The 21,333-nt window shown below is 33.6% G+C and overlaps 2 protein-coding genes across 3 annotated transcripts; one reads left to right on the forward strand and one right to left on the reverse strand.

Annotated features, from left to right (window-relative positions):
• Positions 1–520: 520 nt before the first annotated feature.
• On the forward strand, positions 521–11,272 carry LOC130816138 (uncharacterized). 2 transcript variants are annotated; one of them, XM_057682781.1, is made up of 15 exons: positions 521–923; positions 3,261–3,515; positions 3,627–3,748; positions 4,403–4,613; positions 4,765–4,890; positions 4,980–5,236; positions 6,064–6,171; positions 6,374–6,515; positions 6,599–6,755; positions 7,607–7,764; positions 8,000–8,323; positions 8,450–8,524; positions 8,712–8,781; positions 8,902–9,059; positions 10,934–11,272. In XM_057682781.1, exons 1-15 carry the CDS (start codon positions 657–659, stop codon positions 11,099–11,101), a joined length of 2,598 nt encoding a protein of 865 aa, XP_057538764.1. In that variant the 5' UTR covers positions 521–656; the 3' UTR covers positions 11,102–11,272. The 2 variants fall into 2 exon arrangements, with proteins under 2 accessions (XP_057538764.1, XP_057538765.1); XM_057682782.1 differs by lacking the exon at positions 521–923 and having other exon boundaries at positions 3,377–3,547.
• A 7-nt stretch (positions 11,273–11,279) lies between these two features.
• Positions 11,280–18,652, reverse strand: LOC130816139 (pro-cathepsin H-like). Its single transcript, XM_057682783.1, has 8 exons — positions 18,279–18,652; positions 18,082–18,203; positions 13,868–13,983; positions 13,236–13,309; positions 12,685–12,949; positions 12,345–12,476; positions 11,852–11,987; positions 11,280–11,692 (listed from the first exon to the last, which is right to left on the reverse strand). Exons 1-8 carry the CDS (start codon positions 18,476–18,478, stop codon positions 11,655–11,657), a joined length of 1,083 nt encoding a protein of 360 aa, XP_057538766.1. The 5' UTR covers positions 18,479–18,652; the 3' UTR covers positions 11,280–11,654.
• Positions 18,653–21,333: the final 2,681 nt, after the last annotated feature.

Raw genomic sequence — 21,333 nt, forward strand, 5'->3', positions numbered from 1 at the left:
ATTAGATTAATTAATTTTATTAACTAGCTTGATCAACTAATTATAAACACAAGTTGTTCAAAAATAGTTGATTTTAATAGGTTATCCCACTAAACACGAAGTATTGAATAGCTTAACCATTCAACTCATTATTTATAAAACAACTAAAATCATGTGAAAGGGATTTTTTTTATTTATTTTTATTTTTATTTTTTTTATCTATACTATTGTTTTTTAAATAAAAGTAATGTATAATAACAAATAAACAAGTATTAAGGAATCTACGAAAAATTATTGAATTATTAAATAAAAAGTGAAAATTTCACAAAAGACAACCTCTTGTGTGGACTTGGTCCACACTAAAATAGCGTAGACCAAGTTTTAAGATTTTTATTTCTATTTTCTTTACTTTTCATTACATACTCCAAAGTGAATGGAAAAATCCACATTAATAGTGTGGACCAAGTTCATACTAGACTTTCTCTGTAAGAAGACCGATTATTAATGTTAATTTTTAGACAAGGTAATGAATCAACAAACGGGGCGGGTCTTGGGCACCCGTTCGCGTAAAACGAGCTTCTTTGAACTCTGGAACACTCGAATTCATTTATTTCTTCACTGAAGTGGCGCCGGAATTAACAGCAAACTTCATTGTCAAAGAAACTCAAACCCAAAAAATGGTAGAAATAAAGAGCTACGATGAATTTTTGAAGGTTCATGGCCTATTATTAACCGCAACTGGGTTGCCCCAATCACTTTACCCACAACTCTTTCGTAAACTCTCATCTGAAACATTCGATGGTGGTGAGTTCTTCCAAATTGAACTTTGTGAAGATGGTTTACAAAGAAGACTCGTTTTCACTTCTGATTACATGCCCAAACACTCCAATGTCTTCCTTGTTGATCATGCTTGGACATTTCGCCTCCCTGATGCTCCAAAACAGGTCTTTTTTCTTTTTTTCTTTATTTTTAAAATTTGGGTTATATTTGAATCATGTTAAGTGGTTTATTTTTGTATCAAAATAATGGAAACGGGCTGCTTCTGTTCCAAAAAAGCTGGATTTTTACACTACTTTTGATTTTCTACATTTGAATTTGGGTTTTTGTGAAATTATGTGAAGAAGATGAGGTTTAATTAGGTAGTGTTTGTTTGGAATGAATGGAAATTAGTTACTTTTAATTCTGACTGTTCACCCTTCACTGAATTTATGTGGAATATTGGCTAATTTTCTTCAATTTGATAGTAACATTCATAGTGGGTTTGTTGAAAATATTAGTAAGAAATTGAGTTTTGGGTTTCAAAGAAAAGTTCCTTTGAGGGTGAAAAAAGTTTGCAATATGGTGGAAGGTGCATATCAAAATGTATGAGCTTAGTTCCCAGAATTTTGCAAGGGTGCTTAAGTTGGCTTAAATCATATCGGCTCATCAAAGTTATTAACCTAATTCTCTTAGATCTAAAATAATAGTGGGTAGGGGTTGTTCATAAGAAAGTAATTAAACAATGACTAACTAGTAGTGGTGTCCGTTAACGACCGGAACAAAACTGGCCTGGTATGGTGTTAAAATGGTTAGATTTAGGTCAAAAATCCATGAAAGAAACCAACATAGAACTCGCGCCTAGTCAGAATAGGAAAATTTCTAGCTTGAACTTGCTATCTATCTTAATCACCTATTGTCTTGACTTCCAAACATAAGCACTCAAACATAATGATACACAATCGGATCATAAAGTATCATAATCACTCACATACAAAAATGAATCTCCAATACAAGACATTACATAAAAGTACCAAAATCACCATAAATTACGTAGAATGATGTAATAAATGGCCACTCTTAGATTACATTAATCATGCCTATCTTATCTTTATCCAGTCTTTCGTTTTCAATCTCTTTTGAATTTCAAACTCCTCTTGGCTAGCTTAGTATTCTCGTGAGAAGATATTAACAATCTCAAAAGGGCTTGCTGATGTTAAGCTTAGGTGTTGTACTAGTTTTCAAACTTCCAATCAATTGTGTTGTGTATGTTATTGGCAAGCAATAAGCATGAGAAGCTTAACATGTAAGTTTCATTAGTGGACTTGTCGAAATTCATTACTTGAGTAACATTGTTAAAATCTGTTCAATCTCTGAATTATCACAAAGTATTGAACTCTGTACGAACCGATTTAGAGTTTCAAATAATTTATAAAAACCTGTGAAAGAGGTGTAACTGATAATCAGTAAATATGCAAGCAGCTCAAGTTTCATGCTCATTTGATAGCAAGTAATTAGATTCCCATTGATAAGAAAATTAGCTCTGATATTCTGAGGTAATTCTTTGGATGTTGATGATTCTTTTGGATAGGTCTAATAAGATAATTCCATTACCCCAATACCATTACATGGCTCCTACCTAAACAGGGTTTTAGATATATTTTGTAGAGAACATAGTTAGGGATGGCAATGGGTATTGGACCCGACCCGGATATGTGGATCCGTATCCGTTTTCACAGATCTGGGTCCTAGAAAATTGGCCCTTATGATCCATTAAAATTTCACGGGTCTGGATCCGGATCTCAGAAAAATATCCGGAACTGTGGATTCAGAGAACCCATTTTTAATTTTATATATATTAAATATTCTGGGTTTACAAACTCATTTGGGCTATTTAAAAGCCCAAGTGATTTTTATGTGATACAAATTACAAATTACAATCCCTTATATTCTTATTTGGGCTTGCTTACTCTCCCTTACTTTCCTACTTATATTCTGTATCTTAATGATATGAACCAAATATCCAACTGCCCACAGCAGCACGCCTTACCTCACGGCCCTCTCCTCCAACTTTAATGTGTTCGTCGGGTATTTTCAAGACAATTTTAAGTTGTATAATATTTTTTTGGGTGATTCATTGTGAAATTATATATATTATTATCATTAGTCAATGAATATAGCTTTATGGCAATCTCAACACGATCCAAAAATACAAAAAATAAGATCCGCAGTATCCACAAATCCAGATCTAGGTCCTGCTCTTGAAAACGGATTTGGATTCGGGTCAACCTGGATCCAGTCCAGATCCGACCCGTTGCCATCCCTACATAGTACCTATTCCATGAAGTATTCTTAATGTTTTGAACCAAACCTTAAACAGGAAAGAACACTACTGTTGCCTTTAGAAGGCAAGTTTTATTTCATTTATTATCTAAATTTGAATGAAGATGGGATGTGTAGTTTTAGTGTCATTTGAATTTTTTTTTACCTTGGTTTCTAATTTTATACTTTTGTGATTGTCGTAGCTTGATGAAGTACCAGGTTTGGTTGAGAGAATGGCTTCTTTGATGTGTGTCGATGGTGATTGCCATGAACAAGATGAAGATAGCACTGATGATTTAATTGATAATAATAGAAAACCGACTCCGGAAGCAATAGTTGAAAGTGAAATTTGTAGATCAAGAGAAATGGGTTGTGACGAAGTAAAGTGGCTGGAACTTGAAGAGCTTGATATAGATGATGCCAAGCTTCTAGATTTGGCTCTACCTTCTAGATGTCCGGTCGTGCTTCCATTTCTGTCTCTATATTTAGGGTTATGTATCATTTGATTTACTGTTGTATATATTTTTTTTTATAAAATTCTAATAAAGCTGCCTTTGTTGTCGTTCCAGAATCTATTTGCTCTTAGCCTACTTGGGAACAAGATAAAGCAGTTAGAGACTGTTCTGGAAGAACTCTCGAAACTGAAAGACCTACGTGCCCTCTGGTTAAATGATAACCCTATTCTTGAGAAGTGAGTTTGTATATTGCTCCCTGTGGATGAACATTATTGTTGTTTTTTGGGTCCCTCTTAGCTTGTCTATGCAGTAACCAACAAGTGAGATTTGTGTAATGCAACATTGTTAAGGTTGAAATTAGTGTGTCTTGGTATTTACTCCTCTGAGTTTGCTACCAAAGTACTAGCCCAAAAGATTAATTGGTAGTTTGATTGTTGGGAGAATAAGTAAAAAATTGAATTGTGTAGATGATACTAAAAGAGAGAAAATTGTGTGGATGAGAAATAGTAAAACTGTTGGGGACATTTCTATAAGGAAATGTAGCAAAATAAACAGACCAAAGTTCGAAAATGTAGCAAATTTAGATGGAGTGTACGATTATCAACCAATAACACCTTTTTGAAGTATGTTAGAATTAGAAATTGATAAAATTCACTACTGTTTATAGTTTTTTTTTTTAAAATGTTAAACATTTAGGATAAAGCTGGATGATTTTCAATATTTCAGACAGGATTTGTATTGTTGTATTGTAGTGCAGTAATAAAGATGTCCCAATGACTCTAAAAGGAACACTTGCTTTTTATCTGAGGGAGTCGAATTATCAGATCAATGCATTCTTGGAGCTCTTTCCATTGTTATGTTTTCACCTAATCTGAGATTTGGTGTTCCAGTGCGAGTAACATGACGGAAGCTGTGCTTCAGGCATTCCCAAAACTAGAGATTTTCAATTCTTGTTTTACACTTAAATATAGTGAATGGGCATTGGGATTCTGTGGAGGAATATATGATAAGGATAGCCCTGGCGTTGATGGTGATCAGCAACTGCAGAGCATTACCTCTCTCGACCTTTCAAATAGATGCATCCACAATCTAAACAATGAGGTGCTTTTTATTTCTTCGTTTATTTTATTTTCTATTGTATGTTTATTCTCTAATGGATGCATCCACAATCTTTATGGCCAACTGGCTTTGACTACTGGTGTACACAACTTTTACAATTTTTTTTAAGTACCTAATATATTCCGATGCTCAGGCATTTTCACCTGTCAAATTACCACATCTTTCACACCTAAATCTTCGCGGAAATCCAATGGATGAAAATGCTGCTCACGAGTTGCTGCAAATCTTAAAGAAATTTCATTCACTGAATTCTCTGGAGGTATTTTAACTTCTCATATAATTTTTTGTTGGCTACATTGATTCTGTAAAAGATTCTTGAATGTGATGGAAGTTAAATATAATTTACAGGTTGATATACCAGGCCCCCTTGGTGAAAGTGCAATAGAGATTCTTAAATCTCTTTCTAATCTTGTTTTGCTTAATGGTGTAAAAGCAACTAAAATCCTTGAGAGTGAGAAGCATGTGGTTGACTCAGCATTGCGGCCACGTCTTCCAGAGTGGAGTCCTGATGAATCCCTTGCAGATCGTGTACTCAATGCTATGTGGCTGTATTTGATGACTTACAGACTTGCTGATGAGGAAAAGATCGATGAAACCTCTGTATGGTAGGTCACTTCTACCACGTCTTCATTATTTTGTTTCTTTCTATTTTATTACAACTCTGGTGTCTTGTAGCTGTCTATTTTGAATATAAAAAAAATTCGATGCTGGATATTACAATGTTGGAATTTCATTTGCACACTATCCAATACTCAATATTGAGGCTACTTGATTTCTTTAGTTGCCTTCATGAAAGTAAATAATACTGATATTTAGAAAATAGGAAATACAACGTGCAACAATTCCATTAACGCTTTTGATTTAGGTTTACATGGTAACATTTTATGTGTAACAAAAAAATTAAGGTCAAACTTAGTGCAAGAATAGTGCAAAATTCAAACTGGTACAACTAACAAAAATATAGGGCTTATAAGCTAATGAGTTGCAAAATCGGCAGGCAAAGAAAAATCCATCCGTCATCAATTTATGTGGAACCACTGATGGATAAGAATATATATATATTCTCCTGAATTTGTTCTTTTCTTGTCATACGCTTTCATGTACTCTATTGAATACAGGTCAGATTCAGTAACATTTTGATTGTCGGTTAACATAAAAACAATTTTGTGTGTAATAGTTAAAGAATTAGGTCAAATTTAGTGCACGAATAGTTCAAATGTCAAACTGCTACAAGACTTACAACCAAGATTAATGGATGGAGTCTAAGCTAGTGAGTAGCGAAACTGGAAGGCAAAGAAAAATCTATCATTCCTGGCTTTTTGTGAAATCGTTGATGAATAAGGTTATATTAAATCTACAAAATTTGTTCTTATCTTGACATAACTTCTCATGAGCTCTATTAATAACATTTGTTGCTGACTTGGTTTTACAGGTATGTGATGGATGAGCTGGGTTCAGCTTTGCGACACAGTGATGAGCCAAATTTCCAGATAGCACCTTTTCTGTATATGCGTGACGGGAATCTATCTTCAGCTGTCAGGTTATCTTCTAACAAATCTCTATTATGGTTTCCCATTATTGTGACTTATCTTAATTGTCGCTATTACCTTGCTCTTTGAAAGGTTCAGTGAATCTTGTTCACGAGTTGTGCAGAAACACATGAAATGGACCTGAAAAAAAATTTGATTCCTTCATAGATTGGTTTTAGTAGCCATGTTTCTAATTCAATTCTCAATTTTCAGCTTCTCTATTTTGTGGCCAACCCAAGATATTCGGAAAGGAGATGGGTGCACACGTGACTTTTTGTTTGGTATAGGAGAGGATAAACAACGATCTGCCAGACTGACCGCTTGGTTTCATACGCCAAACAATTATTTTATCAAAGTATGCTTCAGTAGGACAACTTTATATATATGACATATGTTGTATATTGTTAATTTTCTGAACATTTCTGTGCTTTTGTCCAGGGATACGAGAGATATCTTCAGAAGTTGCAATCAAAAAGATGTACTTCTGTGGGATCACCGGAGTTGTCAAGTCTGGTTTGCAATCAAAAGCCTTTACGAGTTTATACAGATATGCCCTATGTACAGGCGTTTCTCACTCGCCCTGAATTTGTAATCAGTATGTCGCTCTTTCTCCATTTATTTTGTCCTTCAATTATGGTGCATTATTGAACCCTTTGTTCCTACAGTACACATAGTCTTTGATAGTATCTTCATCTGCGTTCATTTTGATTTTCCTGAATTCAAATGTTTTGAGATGTATAGAATGTAGAGTTTTCATCCATTAATGTCGCTCTGATGCTGTTGTTGGTTTCTTATTTTCATGGTTAATCGTTCAAAGCACTTAGAAGTTAGAATTTCAGCAAATTTTTAGAGCAGTCAGCATGGTGTTTCCAATAATAGATTTTGAAGCTTTCTTCTTTTGCTCGCATTTACATCTCTGTGGGACCTTTTGTATTGTTTGTATCTTCAATTTACGTCAACTAGTTCTAAGGCTGAATCATTTACATTTGCAGCCCGTTTGGTTAGTGTTACTAAATGGTGGAAATGAGAATGGTTTATAGTGTAAAATTTCGTCAGAAGTTCCATTTCATTCCCATGGGGATGAAATTTTGATCACAAAAAAAGCTTTTTTGTTTACAAATTTCCATTACCACCGAATACCACATGTTCCAATGGTAATGCATTAGAATGAATTTTATGAAGAAAACGAGATAGTGGAAGTTGGACAAGCATGGCCACTAAAGTAGCCAAGAGATTTTTCAACCAAAACTACACTAATTTTTATTCCCATTACCACCATTTATTACCACCTCCTAAATGGGCCGTTAAGATTTTAAATGATTTGTTTTGATTGAAGATTGATTTGATAAATATATCTACTTCCTGGTTTTTTTTGTTTCTTGCTCTGCTCAATTTTATCTGTTTTCAAATCGTGACTCCATCCTGTTAAACTTTTGTAACATGCAGCTAGCGAACCTAAGGAGGCAGATATTATTTGGACCAGCATGCAGGTTGATGAGGAGACTAAAAAGGCTGTTGGGATAAGAGATGATCAATACATAAACCAATTTCCACATGAAGCTTGTCTGGTCATGAAACATCATTTAGCTAAAACTATTCAAGAGGTCGAGCATTTCCCTTGTTTTTAGGATCTCAAAGTAATATATTCTGAATGATTTTGTTCTGAAGTATAATTTTTTTTCATCCCTTCAAGATTCTTTTGTCTAATCCTTTGGTCAATTGCAGTCTCAAGTTCTTTAAGTGAACCATCATGTATATTTGGTCTAATCCTTTGGTCAATTGCAGTCTCAAGTCTCAAGTCTTTTAGGATCTCAAAGTAATATATTTGGTCAATTGCAGGCACATGGAAATCCTGAATGGCTGCAGCCTACATATGATCTAGAAAAACATTTGGCGGAGCTAATTGGAGATTACTATGTACGTGAGCAAGAAGGGCTTGACAACTTGTGGATCCTGAAACCTTGGAATATGGCACGTAGTATGGATACAACAATCACCAGTAATTTATCTGCAATTATTCGTCTGATGGAGACTGGTCCAAAGATATGTCAGAAGTATATTGAACATCCAGCGTTGTTCAAAGGGAAGAAGTTTGATCTTCGTTACATTGTTCTTGTTCGCAGTATGAATCCTTTGGAAATATTCCTTGCTGATGTCTTCTGGGTATGTTCCCTGGTATTATTGGATTTCTTGTGACAATTTTTTTAAAAAAAAGTTTGATTCATGCCATGGCAATATGGAGACACTTTTCTGTTCTGCATAATCTCAGTATGTCTTGACTTCTCCCAGGTAAGGCTGGCAAATAATGAATATTCTTTGGATAGACGAAGCTTATACGAGTATGAGACTCATTTTACAGTTATGGTAAGTTCTGTAAAGAAACCTTTTTTTGTTTGTTTGAGATCTAATCAGATTCTTTTGTCATCACTGGAGCACATGATTCAGTTTTGATGTGACTCCGCTTCCCGACATTTGAATGCAATGATCTGTGAACTTAATTATTCTATATTTTTGCCCTTGGGAAACTCTCATCTGTCGTGTAATCAATCAGAACTATCGTGGGATTCTGAATCATGTACAAACACAAGATTTCGTGCGAGAGTTTGAGCAAGAGCACCAAGGTTAGTGGTTTCTTCCAAATGAAATACATACTGTGCCTTTTCTCTAAGGCATATCTCAAAGTATTTGAATATATCTTGGGTATTGAACTAACTTTATCATCACGAAACCCATCATCACAGTTAAATGGTCGATTGTCCATGAAAGAATTAGATCTATGATCCGATCTGTCTTTGAGGCAGCAGTTGCTGTATATCCAGAGATGCATAATCCAAAATCCAGGGCAATTTATGGAATAGATGTCATGCTTGATGCTTCTTTCAGTCCTAAGCTATTGGAGGTAAGTAGAGTAAGGGTAGCTGATTATTTTCTGTTTTCATCTAATAATGTAATTGAAAAAATGACTTTGAAGTTTTAAGTGCCCCACACATGTACTCCTTCAACATTTCACAATAATATACTAATCTGAGAAGTTATTAGTTGGGTCCAAAGTGCAAAATATCGACTGCATCATCACATTGCGGCCTCGATGCAAAAGTTGTTGAGGTTATCTTGACCAAGATATAGGCTACAATGATCCCAAAAGCATCTGCATTGACCACGAAATTGGTTTTTGACCGTTACTGCAACTGTGTCCAGTATTTTGCACTATGGTTGGTGCTTGAATAGATTGTGTGATGCGAAGAAATGACAAAAACTAGTTGAATATTTCAGAACCGCATAACACACATCAGTTGAATTGCTAATCCTTTGAATGGAAGAAATTATGTGTAATATTGGGGGTGTTAATCGTGGTGGTGGGATAATTTATGGGTGTCTGTACTTGTGGGACTTGAGCTTGTGGTAACTAATGATAATGAGTTCTTAGAAAAGCCATGTAAAATGAACAAGAATGTAGGAGATTAATGAGGAAAAACTGTAATATTATATTAGATGAATGGGCAAAGATCCCATATAAGTGAGCTATTCAAGTGAGCGCAGCGCTCCATAATGCGTAAACTCTTTTGTCAATACGAAAAAGCATAATCCTCTTCTTCCTCTCCTCTTACTTGTACACGAAATGGGTTGGCTTCCTTAGCAAGAAATAACAAAGTAATAATAATTAAAATAGCAAAACCAAAATATTGCTTCTAGAGAATTCTTTCTCAATTGCCAATATTGTCCTTTTCCTTAGCAAGAAACAACTAATGGAAGTGAACCATAAGAACAATAAATTAGACTTAAGATGTGTAGAATATCTATTGAATCATCAATTTAGTTGAGTTGGTGGTAGTGTCAACATTGCTACTAGTATTGAGTAAGGTGTAAGCACTAAGCAGTAAGCACTAAAACCACATGTATTCCTTTTTCCTAAAACTCTTTATTTTTCTTTCTTACCAGTTTAAACTCTTTTATACTCAAACCCTCAACTCTTGAGTTGAACAACTGTAAAGAAACCAAAAAAAAACCCAAAAATCTTCAGTTTTCTTTTGTGATGAAGAAATTATGCCATTATGCTGCTTTTAATGCATCACTCTGATTATTTTTATAACCACATGACAAACTTATTCCTCATTGTCAACTTTTTTTTTTATATTTCGAATAAAACTCTCAAACACTCCAATTTAACCTTCAATCTTCGACCTTCATCTCCACCATCATTTGTAGCAACTCCTTATCGCCACCCCACCAACCACTGCACCCTCTGTAAGAGTCCATGCCATGACAAACTTTCTCCTACAACTATGTCCATGTTGTCGTTGCTACTTATGATTCTCCAAAATTGGTCTTTCCCTCTTGGTCGTCCGTCTTGAGGGGGAATGATAGAGATATATAAGATCAACTAATCAATCAAGATAACTCTTGATTAATATATTGACTTGAGAATATTTTGATATTGTATTGCAATTATTTATAGACAATAATATTATTACATGTTATCTTTGTTATTAGTATCTCTTCTATTCTATGCATTATTTTAGGTATTTCTTTTATAGTATAAATACATTGTAATGTTATGATTAATATTACCAATCATTTCAAACACTTCTCTCAATTCTCCATAAACTTTCTACATTACAAGCCATTGCAATTCTTATTGTAATGAACAGTGAGTGAACCCTGTTATTATAATTGAACAAAGAAGATTGCTCATAGATAACTGTGGCACGCATACGTTTTCTTAGCAGAACTGTGATGAACTAGTAAGGTTTGTGATGGGGTGTTTTTCTTCAGGTAACGTATTGCCCTGACTGTACAAGAGCATGCAAATACGACATGGAGTCTGTTCTTACCGAGGGAGCCGAAATCAAGGGTCATGACTTCTTCAACACTGTGTTTGGTTGTCTGTTCTTGAATGAAACCACCAATGTAGCCCCATTATATTGGGATTTTGAAATGTAATAGCAGACCAATGAATTTGTTGTTTAGTTTATCTTATTGTGTATTCAACTAGAAATTTTGACTTGACACATATTCGAACGAAAGCGTGTATTTCTATTTTTGGTCATGATCCCTGCAAATTGGGGCCAAATTTGAAGTGATATGATAGTTGTTCTGATCTGATCTTCTGGATGCTGCCTGAGCCAAACCCGATATCGAGGGGAGTATATCATAGAAGACTGTTTATGTCGATACAATAGAGTTTTTTCTTTACTTTATTAACATGCATTCAAATGAGTTAAATATAATGCCTATGCTCTTTGGGATTCATCAATATGATACATCCCATTAATCTTAATGTCTTGAACCTTTCTCAAACCAGACAGACGACTATCACATGATTCATGCAACAAAATAGAGTTGAAAGAAGAAAGACCCCATAAGCCATAATTCAATAACTATGTATGTCAATCTGATGTCCTGCTGCTGCCTGCTGTAGCTTTGTCCTTGATTTTTTATGCAATACACGTAATCATTTCTCATGTCAAATTTCTCGCTTCGCTTTCATGGAGGTTCATGCCACGATGGGGTATGATGCACAAGTAGCAACACCTGCATCATATCAAGTGCGTTCATGTTTTGATCCTTAAGAGGAGGGATAAGGGATACAGTACGGAAATGATCAAATAGATCACAGTTTGATAAATTCGATTTATTTTTTAATAGTGAGATCAATGCGATGTAAAACCAAGATCCAGTTTCTGAACTTACCACACATGTTTTTACCCATCTCCATCTTGAAGTATCCATTGTCACCCCAATCAGCTCCCCATGAGTTTTTGATCAGCCAGTATGGAACTCCATTTTCCACTCCATATCCAACAGCAAGAACAGCATGGTTCACATCCTACCAAGTAGACAAGCATATATCATTGAATAATGAATATATACATGATACCTATATGTGATTTCGAGCACCGAGTTCAATCATGCTACCACAGATGCGTTTTAAGTTGATCTATATCATCTCTACTTTCAACGATGCATTCTGTTCTTTAAGAATATTCAATTTTTTAGAGAAATTACTTTAATCAACCTAAAACAAGTTCATGTTTTTTTTGTATCCAAAAAGTGAAAATACAGTCTACAAGCACAAAAGAAGGTAGTGTGTGTACTGTGTACTATCAATAAATTTATCCCTTTGAATGAAGCATAAATAATATGAATATACTTTGCAGTGTTATGCATTGATCTGAAAACTGACCATGGAAGAGCTGCCACAAGTTGTGCTGGTGTAAACTCCCCCCTTGTACAACTTGAATTCATCCACAACCTGAAATGCCACGCTCACAGGACGAACAAATGCCACAGCATCCTTAAGTTCATCTTCAGCTCCCTAAGCACATGCCAAGAAATCCATGAAACATTTACCAATAATTTCATTTGCTAAATTACCATTTCTGCATTAGCTAAAAATAAAAAAGCAAAATTATGAGTTATTCTAGACTCCCCAAGATAATATAATCAGAGATGGTCCGTATAATACCAATCTATGATTTGTGTTATTCAAAAACGATATAGCCACAAGGACTTGAATGACTTACGAGGGTAATATTGACGGAGTCAAGGACTTGAACACCAACATTTTGGGCTGAGAATTTACATTTACCATCCACTCCTGTGTATGGGTAAGCCTCTTCAGTATCCAGACCTCCATTGTATTTGATGTATTCAAAAGCCTGTGAAGGCAAACCGCCATTGCAACCATTATTGTTAAAGGCTTGAGCACAATCAACAAGCTGCTGTTCGGATAAAGAGATGTTCTTCCTGAATGCTTGTGCATAAGCTGCCTCCAAAGCTCCAGTAGTACTGCAGACACATGAAAAATCTTTGCTAAAAATCCTAAAATTCATAAAAAAAAAAAAACAAATTGACCTTAACTGCACTACAAAAAGTATGTAAGTTTCTGGTTCGATTGCTCTGTTATCGTTGGCCAGGGCTACAAGTTAGTGGCTTAGTCCATTAATAAGTTTTTTTTGGCTAAGCTATCCAAAATAATGCCCTAAAACACAGCACAGCTATGAATATGATAATTCAGCAATTTGTTTCCTAGAGTTTGATATAATGATAGTACTCCTGTATGTATATAGCTGACCTGAAAGTCCAGCAAGATCCACAGTGGCCTTGATTCTTGACAGGGCTAACTATGCCCTCATCTCTCCAATCTTTCTGCAAATTCACAATAAAAAGTCTATCATGAGTCTTGAATTCATATAATTTTCTTTACACAAATTATTGTTAGAGACGGTCTCTCCGAGAGACGCATTAAATATATGGGCTAAATAGCTCAATTAACACAAATTAAACAGAAATAAGAATGTAGGCTTCTTGTTTTAAGTTCGTCTCTTTGAGAGATGGTCTCACACAAGAAGTGTTGTTTTCTTTAGCACCCTCTAAACAGATAAACCTACTCAGTATTTATTTAGTTTCAAATTTTCAACTATCAGTACACCAAGGACTAAATTAAGAGATTCCATCCTTACATAACGAAAGAAAATGACAACAAGAAAAGTTGGTGAATCATTAGAAAGCAATATGTTTGCAATGTGGTAGAAGTCAAATGGTTTGTATATGGTGATTAATGCCTTTTCTCCAGAGGTTTATAGTAAAAAAAAACTCTTAAGAAAAGTGTCACGATGACAATTTAATTCTATGATTTATGCTACAACGGTAAGCATGTAAATATTGAGTTTATGGGACATTTTAAAGTTTCAATTAAGTGTATACCTTTTCAGGGGCAACAGCATGAGATAGCTTGTGGCTGCCCTTGAAAGTGGCAGAGCAGTTTTGAGCAGCTCCCAATCTGTGCCTTCGAAATTCTTCCCATGTCCAATCGGCAAATTCTGGATCATAAACAATAATATATCATGATATAATCAACTTTAAAAGCTATCTGGTTAATGACTTGCATATTTTCTCTTAGGGAGGAAACTTTTTACCCGTCTAAGGACATTTTTACCAACTTAATAGAACTGAAATGAACATATCTTATTAGAATAAAACTAATCTTTAATCGTACTTGGTTTAAAATTATAAAACGTTAAATTAAGCAAATTTACATCGAGGCGAATCAAACAAAATCTCATTTGACTATGTTTTAACTTATAGATTGAGAATAAAACACAAACTTAGAGTGACCGATAAATAATGCCAAAAAAACAAATGCAACATTCGATCCGAATAAGAGGGAGTACTAGATTGCAACAAACTTATCAGAAAAGAACTGAGCTTACTTGAGCTGAAGTAGAGTTAAAAGGATTGAATCACAACTAATTCCAACTAATAATAAGCCAAAGAGAACAAGTCCTAAGTCATACAAGTTTAAATTTAAGGCACATTTCATTGTCTAATGCCTTCTAAAGTTCTAATGTTATGCGATTGTTCAAGACACTAAGGGGGCGTTTGGTACGGGCTTTTTAGTACCAAGTAAGGGAATTCAACACCATTACCCTACATTTTTTGTTTGGTATATGATTGGGCTAATCCAATCCCTTTCTTAAGGGTAATGGATACCCTAATATTATTACCACTCATTTGTAAACAGAAACAGATTCCCTTTCTTGTCACCTCTCCTTTGCTTGCTCATCACCTTTGTGAACAGTAAATTGAAGTCTTGACCTCCGTTAACAACATCATCAACATAGTATGTTTTTTCAACTCTTTTTCTCTCTCTTCATGAAAATTTTGTTCTTCTATGTTTTGTTTTCCTTGTATTTAAAGATGAAATTAGATTTTTAGGGTTTATCAAGAACTTGTTTGTGAATTATTGGAATAATTAATTGCTGGAATTTATGAAATAATTCGTCCTCTAATTTAGATACTATTTATGATAATTACTTGTACTGTTTTTGAGATCCTCTTTTGCTGTTATTTATGAAACAATTGATCCTCCATCAACATCCTCTTTTGCTAATTTTTATGGAATTTATGAAATAACCTTCATAAATTCTTTTGTGATTTAGTTTTGCTTCTGTGATTTACATCCAAAAAATTGACTTGTAGTACTTACAAATATAGCTGGAATTTAAAAATGATCCACGTTAATAACTGATTGCTGGAATTTCTATCCTCCAAGCATTATTTGATTCTTTGAATATTTTTCTTTTTGTTCGATGAAATTCCAAATGGAACAATTTATTGAACTATCTTTTTTCAGCTATATTTAATTGACCTTATCCAATAATTATGCTTGTATGTATAATTACTTTATAGTGGAAAATTTTTGTTTGATTTTGATTTTTGATTATAACTTTTGCTGTACAGCTTCTAATAATTGTCATAAATGGACTGAATTATGCAATCCTTACGGAGAAAAAGAAGTCTAGAACAACTTCAATTGGTAGTAACAAATGTAGTTTTAGTTCTTATGATGTATTGGGTTTGGTATATGACAAGTGTTGCTACGATTAGGGGTGTTCAATTTAATGTTTGCTTAAGTTAATTTTTGTACAAAAATGAACAAAATGCCCTTTGCAGATTATTACAAAAAAATCAACTTATGTGACAAACCAAACAATAAGTAAGGGAAACGTAAACAAGTGTTTCCCTTACATTGTTATTCCAAACAACATATAACCATAACCCTTACCTTTACCCTTACCCCTCTTTATTAATTCCCTTTCCCTTACATTTTCTCTTCCCATACCAAACACCCCCTAAGAGTTATCACAAATTACCAATGTCTTTAGGATAATATTTGATGGCAATTACTAATATTTATTATCTTAATTCTTAACCCTTTGTTTGAAGGAACAAACTTACAAAAAGTACATCAAAAAAATCCTATCAGCTCTTCGTTTTGAACTTGTTCAATCAACTATAATGCTTCTAATCAGTATGCAAAAGAGAAAATTAGACAAGGCTTTGGTGTATCATATGGCTTATCTGGACGGCCGTTCTTAGGTTAAAAATTTTCTTATATGAACAAAGGGAGAATGTAAGCTCATATGTATAAGGGAGTATGAGGTATGGTTCTTTTACAACTTTTAATACACCTGACACCACTATAACAACTTCTACCTTACTTTCTTTGTCCTTTTGAATTCGCATCAATATTAAAGTGTTACTTTTATCATCATCGTAATCGCCTCGTCAATTACTTATGTAGATAACCCAAAACGGAGTGCAAGATTAGTTTTTTAGTGTGGCATGACATCCATAGTGCAAAATAAGCAATAATATCAAAAGGTTTTCTAGTATGTTGTGATCATTATATTGGCACTATGAAATCATTTATATTAACTCAAAATCCGTTGTGTATAGACCGAAATCATTTACATTAATCCGCAAAATCTGTTCTGTGATCGTTTTTGCGACCATAGTTTTGCATTGCGATGCCGATGACATCTCTAATGTGAAAAAAAGGCAATAGATGAAACTTTTTCATACTCTACCAAATAATGGAAAATAGTGGGTCATAATTCGAAATTTTGATTCGTAATTTGAAAATACTACTCTTCGTTTCTTTTTGTTTGTTTATGTTACCTTTTGCATGTATTTCAAAATAAATTTTGAGTCTCGATATCTCTAAGTACGCATCATAAAAAAGTGTTATGGATTAAAAAACTTTATATCAAGACAAATGTAACAAGATTTCCTATAAAAATACTTTATCTTCAATATATACTTCAAAAGTTTAATTTTGAAATTCTCTCTCCTAAAGTAAACAAAGTTAAAATGGACAAACGAAAGAAAATGGAGGGTGTGATACCCCGGGTTGAGCTTTAAAAAGAATTGATAGACTACTCATATCAACAAGGTGCATCTTCTTTTCTAGGGAGCCTATTTGCTAAGAACTCCACATTTAAGCGTGCTTGGTGGAGAGCAATTTTAGGATGGGTGACTTCCTGAAAAGTTTTTCTGGGTGGGCACGAGTGAGGTCAACGTGCGCAGAAAGGACTTGTGTTGGTTTATGGGGCCAATCTATAGTCTCCATGGGTAGTCACCGGCGGTCTGATGGGACGGAGTGTTACAGATGGAGTTTAAAAAACTGGGTCAAACCCGGCCGTTTTGGCTCATTTTCAGTTTCACGTCATCATTTCGTTTACACGTCATCATTTTTAATCGAGATTCTCTATATTTTTAATCAATTTTTATATTTTAAGTCAACATTTCTCTATCATAGCCTTAGAATAGGTATATTAATAACTTTTTATAAGAGAATACTTTCTTTAAAATGTATAAAAATTATACATATATTTTTCGAAATAAAATTAACGAAAAATACTCCCTCTATTCTCTTTTGTTCTTCTCATTTACTTTTAACACGGTTTTCAAAGCAATTTTCGAGTCTTAATATCTCTTAATGTGCATCATAAAGAATTTTAAAAAATATTCCATATGATAAGAAAATATACATTAAGACGAATCTAACAAGATATAACATAGATAGATTTTATCTTCAACATATCTTTCAAAAACCTTAATTAAATTTCTCACTCATCAGAGGGAATATTCCAATTAAGAACAACATTAGAAAACGGAGAAAAGTATTTTTTTTATAATTCTTGACTCATTTAGTCAACCCAAACTTGATCCAAACCCGTTAAGGCCCAACTAAAAATTGGGCTGATCCAAAAGTGACCCGAACTGCAATCCGCCAACCGTATTGACAGGTTCGAATGGGACCCACGTATTAAAATCTAAAAAAAACAGACAAATTCAATTGGATAGCCGAACCATTAACTGTTTCGAACAACTTAAGCTAAAAATGGGCATTGACGGCTATCACGCAAAAGAAAACTATAGGCTGTGGGCAGTGGGTTATTCTGAAAATTAGGAAGTTTAGCAGGAGTGTGAGTACTTAGTATACTATCAATTAAATACATTTTAAATCAATAATTAAACAAAAATTACATTTGATAATTATAAAAATAGTAAATTACCAATAAAAAACTGATTTCATTTCATCAACAAAATTGAAACAATCATATAGAACTTACTATTGACATGAAGTTTGTAAGGAAGGCCTTTTTTGTTAGTCGATCTAATCAACTTCAAACTCTCCCGATAAACATTAAATCTATTAATAATCTCCTCAACAGTCTCATACCTCTTTCCATGCCTGAAAACAATCAAATCAATCAACAAATCATACTTAAATCAGTACCAATCTAATCAAAACAAAAGTCAAACAAACCTGTGGATGAATCGAGCGAAGGAGAGAGCATGACGAGTATTACCCAAAAGAGATACAACAGATGATTCAATCTCTTGTAGACCGTCTGATACTAATCTGATTGGATTTTCATCAGTAAAGGTAGATGAAATTGATGGAGTTGCGAAGCAGGAGATCAGTAAAAGGAGAGAGAAAGTGAAGATTTGAAAATTGGCAGCCATTGTTGTGGAGTAGAAAAAGGATGAGATAATTAATTGATCGAGAAGAGATTGGTGTGGAATTTATATTGTTAAGTGAGAGTTGCGTGGAGAGATGAATAATAAGAAATGTAAAAGTTGGATATTTTCAAATAAAGAAAATATTGTGATGGGAGATATTTTTAATGGGATTAATTTGTTTTGTAGTTGGAAAAAAGATTCCGGGTTAAATAACACAATCCTAATTTATGGGGGCCAATAATTTGCTGTTATTGAAATATGGGATACTGACGACGACGACTGACGAATCATGGGCGTTCAATTATTTCTCTCCATTCAAAATTGCTTACATTTTCATGTTTCTGTTTTTATTTGATCCCGCATAAATACAAATATTTTGAAGGGGGCAACAAATGAAACTACTTAAATGGGATACTTAAATGAATTATGACCGTCTCATCGTGAGGCGGGTTCACATAAAAGAATCACTAGTAAAAAAACCATTAAAAAATAATGAAAATTGAATTCTCACTTATACAAAAAACAATTTTTTAATAGTTTTGGCTGACCCAATTGAAGTCGTCACACGATAAGACGGTCTCAATTGAAAATTAATGAAAATCGAAACATCAAATGAGAATAAAGGGAGTATAAATCGTCTTGAGTTAGTTTGATCAAAGTGTTTCTCAAAAGTGAGAGAGATACAGTTACCCTTCTAAAGAGAGACATCCAAAGAGAGGGCAAACAAAGTTGCATGCAATTAATTCAAGCGAGCTTTGCAAAGACAAAGATAAATGACACCAAGACCACATGAGAAAAGTTATCGATAAATCACAATATGAGCTAACAAAGGTCTGTGCCATTAGAGTAGAAATTAAAGAAATAAGTAACATAAAAGATAAATCAATTAAGTAAATAATTTAAACTGCTAACTAGGATAGAAAGAGGTAAGTGCAATGAAACAGTCAAAAGTCTAAGACATGTATTATTCAACTCCTTTAACTACTCATATCCCTCATCAATTTCTCAATGAGGTGCTACTCACACAGAGATACTCACAGAAGATTTTAATTTGCTCCTTTCACGTTCAAGTAAACAACACTAATGTTGGCACAATAAACTAGAGTGACTTTTGTGATAGGGTAATAAAGTTCAAGAAACTAATATCATAATCGAAAAGACTCAGACACAACCTCAACAACTCCACAACATTCAGCTTCAACACTAGTAGGGAACAATGTGGCTTGTCTTTTGGAGACATGGACAATAAATTATCACCAAGAAAGACACAATAGTCGGATGTAGATTGACTTGTATCAGGAAAATCACTCCAATATGCATGAGTGTAGAACAAAAGAAAGGTAATAGAAGAAGGATAAAGATGAAAACCATAATGAAGAGTACCTTTGAAGTATTGCAATATATGTCTAAGAGCAAGCATATGAGAGCTCATTGGATTCACTGTAACAAGTTTAACTTTTCGTGATATTGTATTGAGTAGCATTAAAAAAGTCACTGATTTAAATTTTTAGCGTAATAATCATTGGTTGTTATTATAAATTCCACTATAACGTGATTTAGTAATAGTTTATTTGGCCTTTAGTGGCATATGTAATTGTTACTATGGTCTATATTGGCATTTATGAGAAATATCCCTAGATCTTGTGTCGCAAAAAACTTTAATATGACTTTTTGTTATGTAGTTAAAGTTAATGTCACTAAATGCACTATATATACCATTAGCAATTTTGAAATAATGACATTTAAATTAAATATTCCTACCTATATCCCACTAAAAATAAATTATGTTGTAATGATTATGCATAAATAAACTTACTTGTTATACTTCATAAGAAATATTTGTTTAGTGAAAGTGAGATATTTTGAGCTCCAATAGACAATGATAAAAAGAAGAATCGTCATAAACATGTGTAGAGTTAGCATCAGTTTGAATTTGGTATAATCCTATATGACTTAGACACTTGATAGTTGATTCGTTATTGCTTTTTTAGGAAATAAGAATGAACATAATTTTTTTTTTCAAAATATTTCAATAAATAAATAAATAAGCTTTAGTAAAACTTAATTTTAAAAACGAGCGCCCTCAGTCCAGATCTCAGGTTAATAATAAGTTCGTTGTTATTAACAATGAACAAATATTTTGGTCACAAAACTCAATGAATTTGTCTAACAGCGAACAAAATTTAAACAATATTAAAGTCTTTATTCGCTTTTAACCCTTCTAGGAGCGCTCATTTTAGAATTAAACTTTACCAAAAAGCTTATCCAATGAGTTTTTTTTGCAAAAAAAATCTTATCTTTTTCAAATTTTTGCTTTTTAACGGGAGAACATGTCCAAAGTGGGTTGGGTATGCTTCTTAGATGGATTTAAAATATTGGGCTGGACTGATTGGGTGCAGCACAATTCACATTTCAGCTGTGTGCTGTTGGTAAGTCTTGACGTTTGCTTTTGAGATCATCCATTGCCATTTTTTCTGGTCCTTAATTCGATGGGTTTTATTTTTTTTTTCTGGTCTAAAATGGCTATTAAATATTTTCCAACTTGTCTTGTATACAACTGTTTTACCATAAGACAATATTTATAATTAGTCTATTTTTATAATAGATTACTTTAAAATGATATGTGATTATTTCAATAAATTAAATGTACATGAGTCAGCCCAATAAAAGTAGTTTTACTATGAGACTGTTTCATTTAAAAATTTGTGAATTTTTTTGATAACCTAATTCTAAATTGACAATTTTACTTGATATCAAAATTTCAATATTTTTATTTTACGCAGTGACAAACCTCACTAACTTTAACTCAATCTCGACTCAAAAGAAGCCCATGTTAATACTAATTGTATTCGGTCCCT

This window comes from Amaranthus tricolor, chromosome 6, assembly GCF_026212465.1.
Source record: "Amaranthus tricolor cultivar Red isolate AtriRed21 chromosome 6, ASM2621246v1, whole genome shotgun sequence".
NCBI lineage: Eukaryota > Viridiplantae > Streptophyta > Magnoliopsida > Caryophyllales > Amaranthaceae > Amaranthus > Amaranthus tricolor.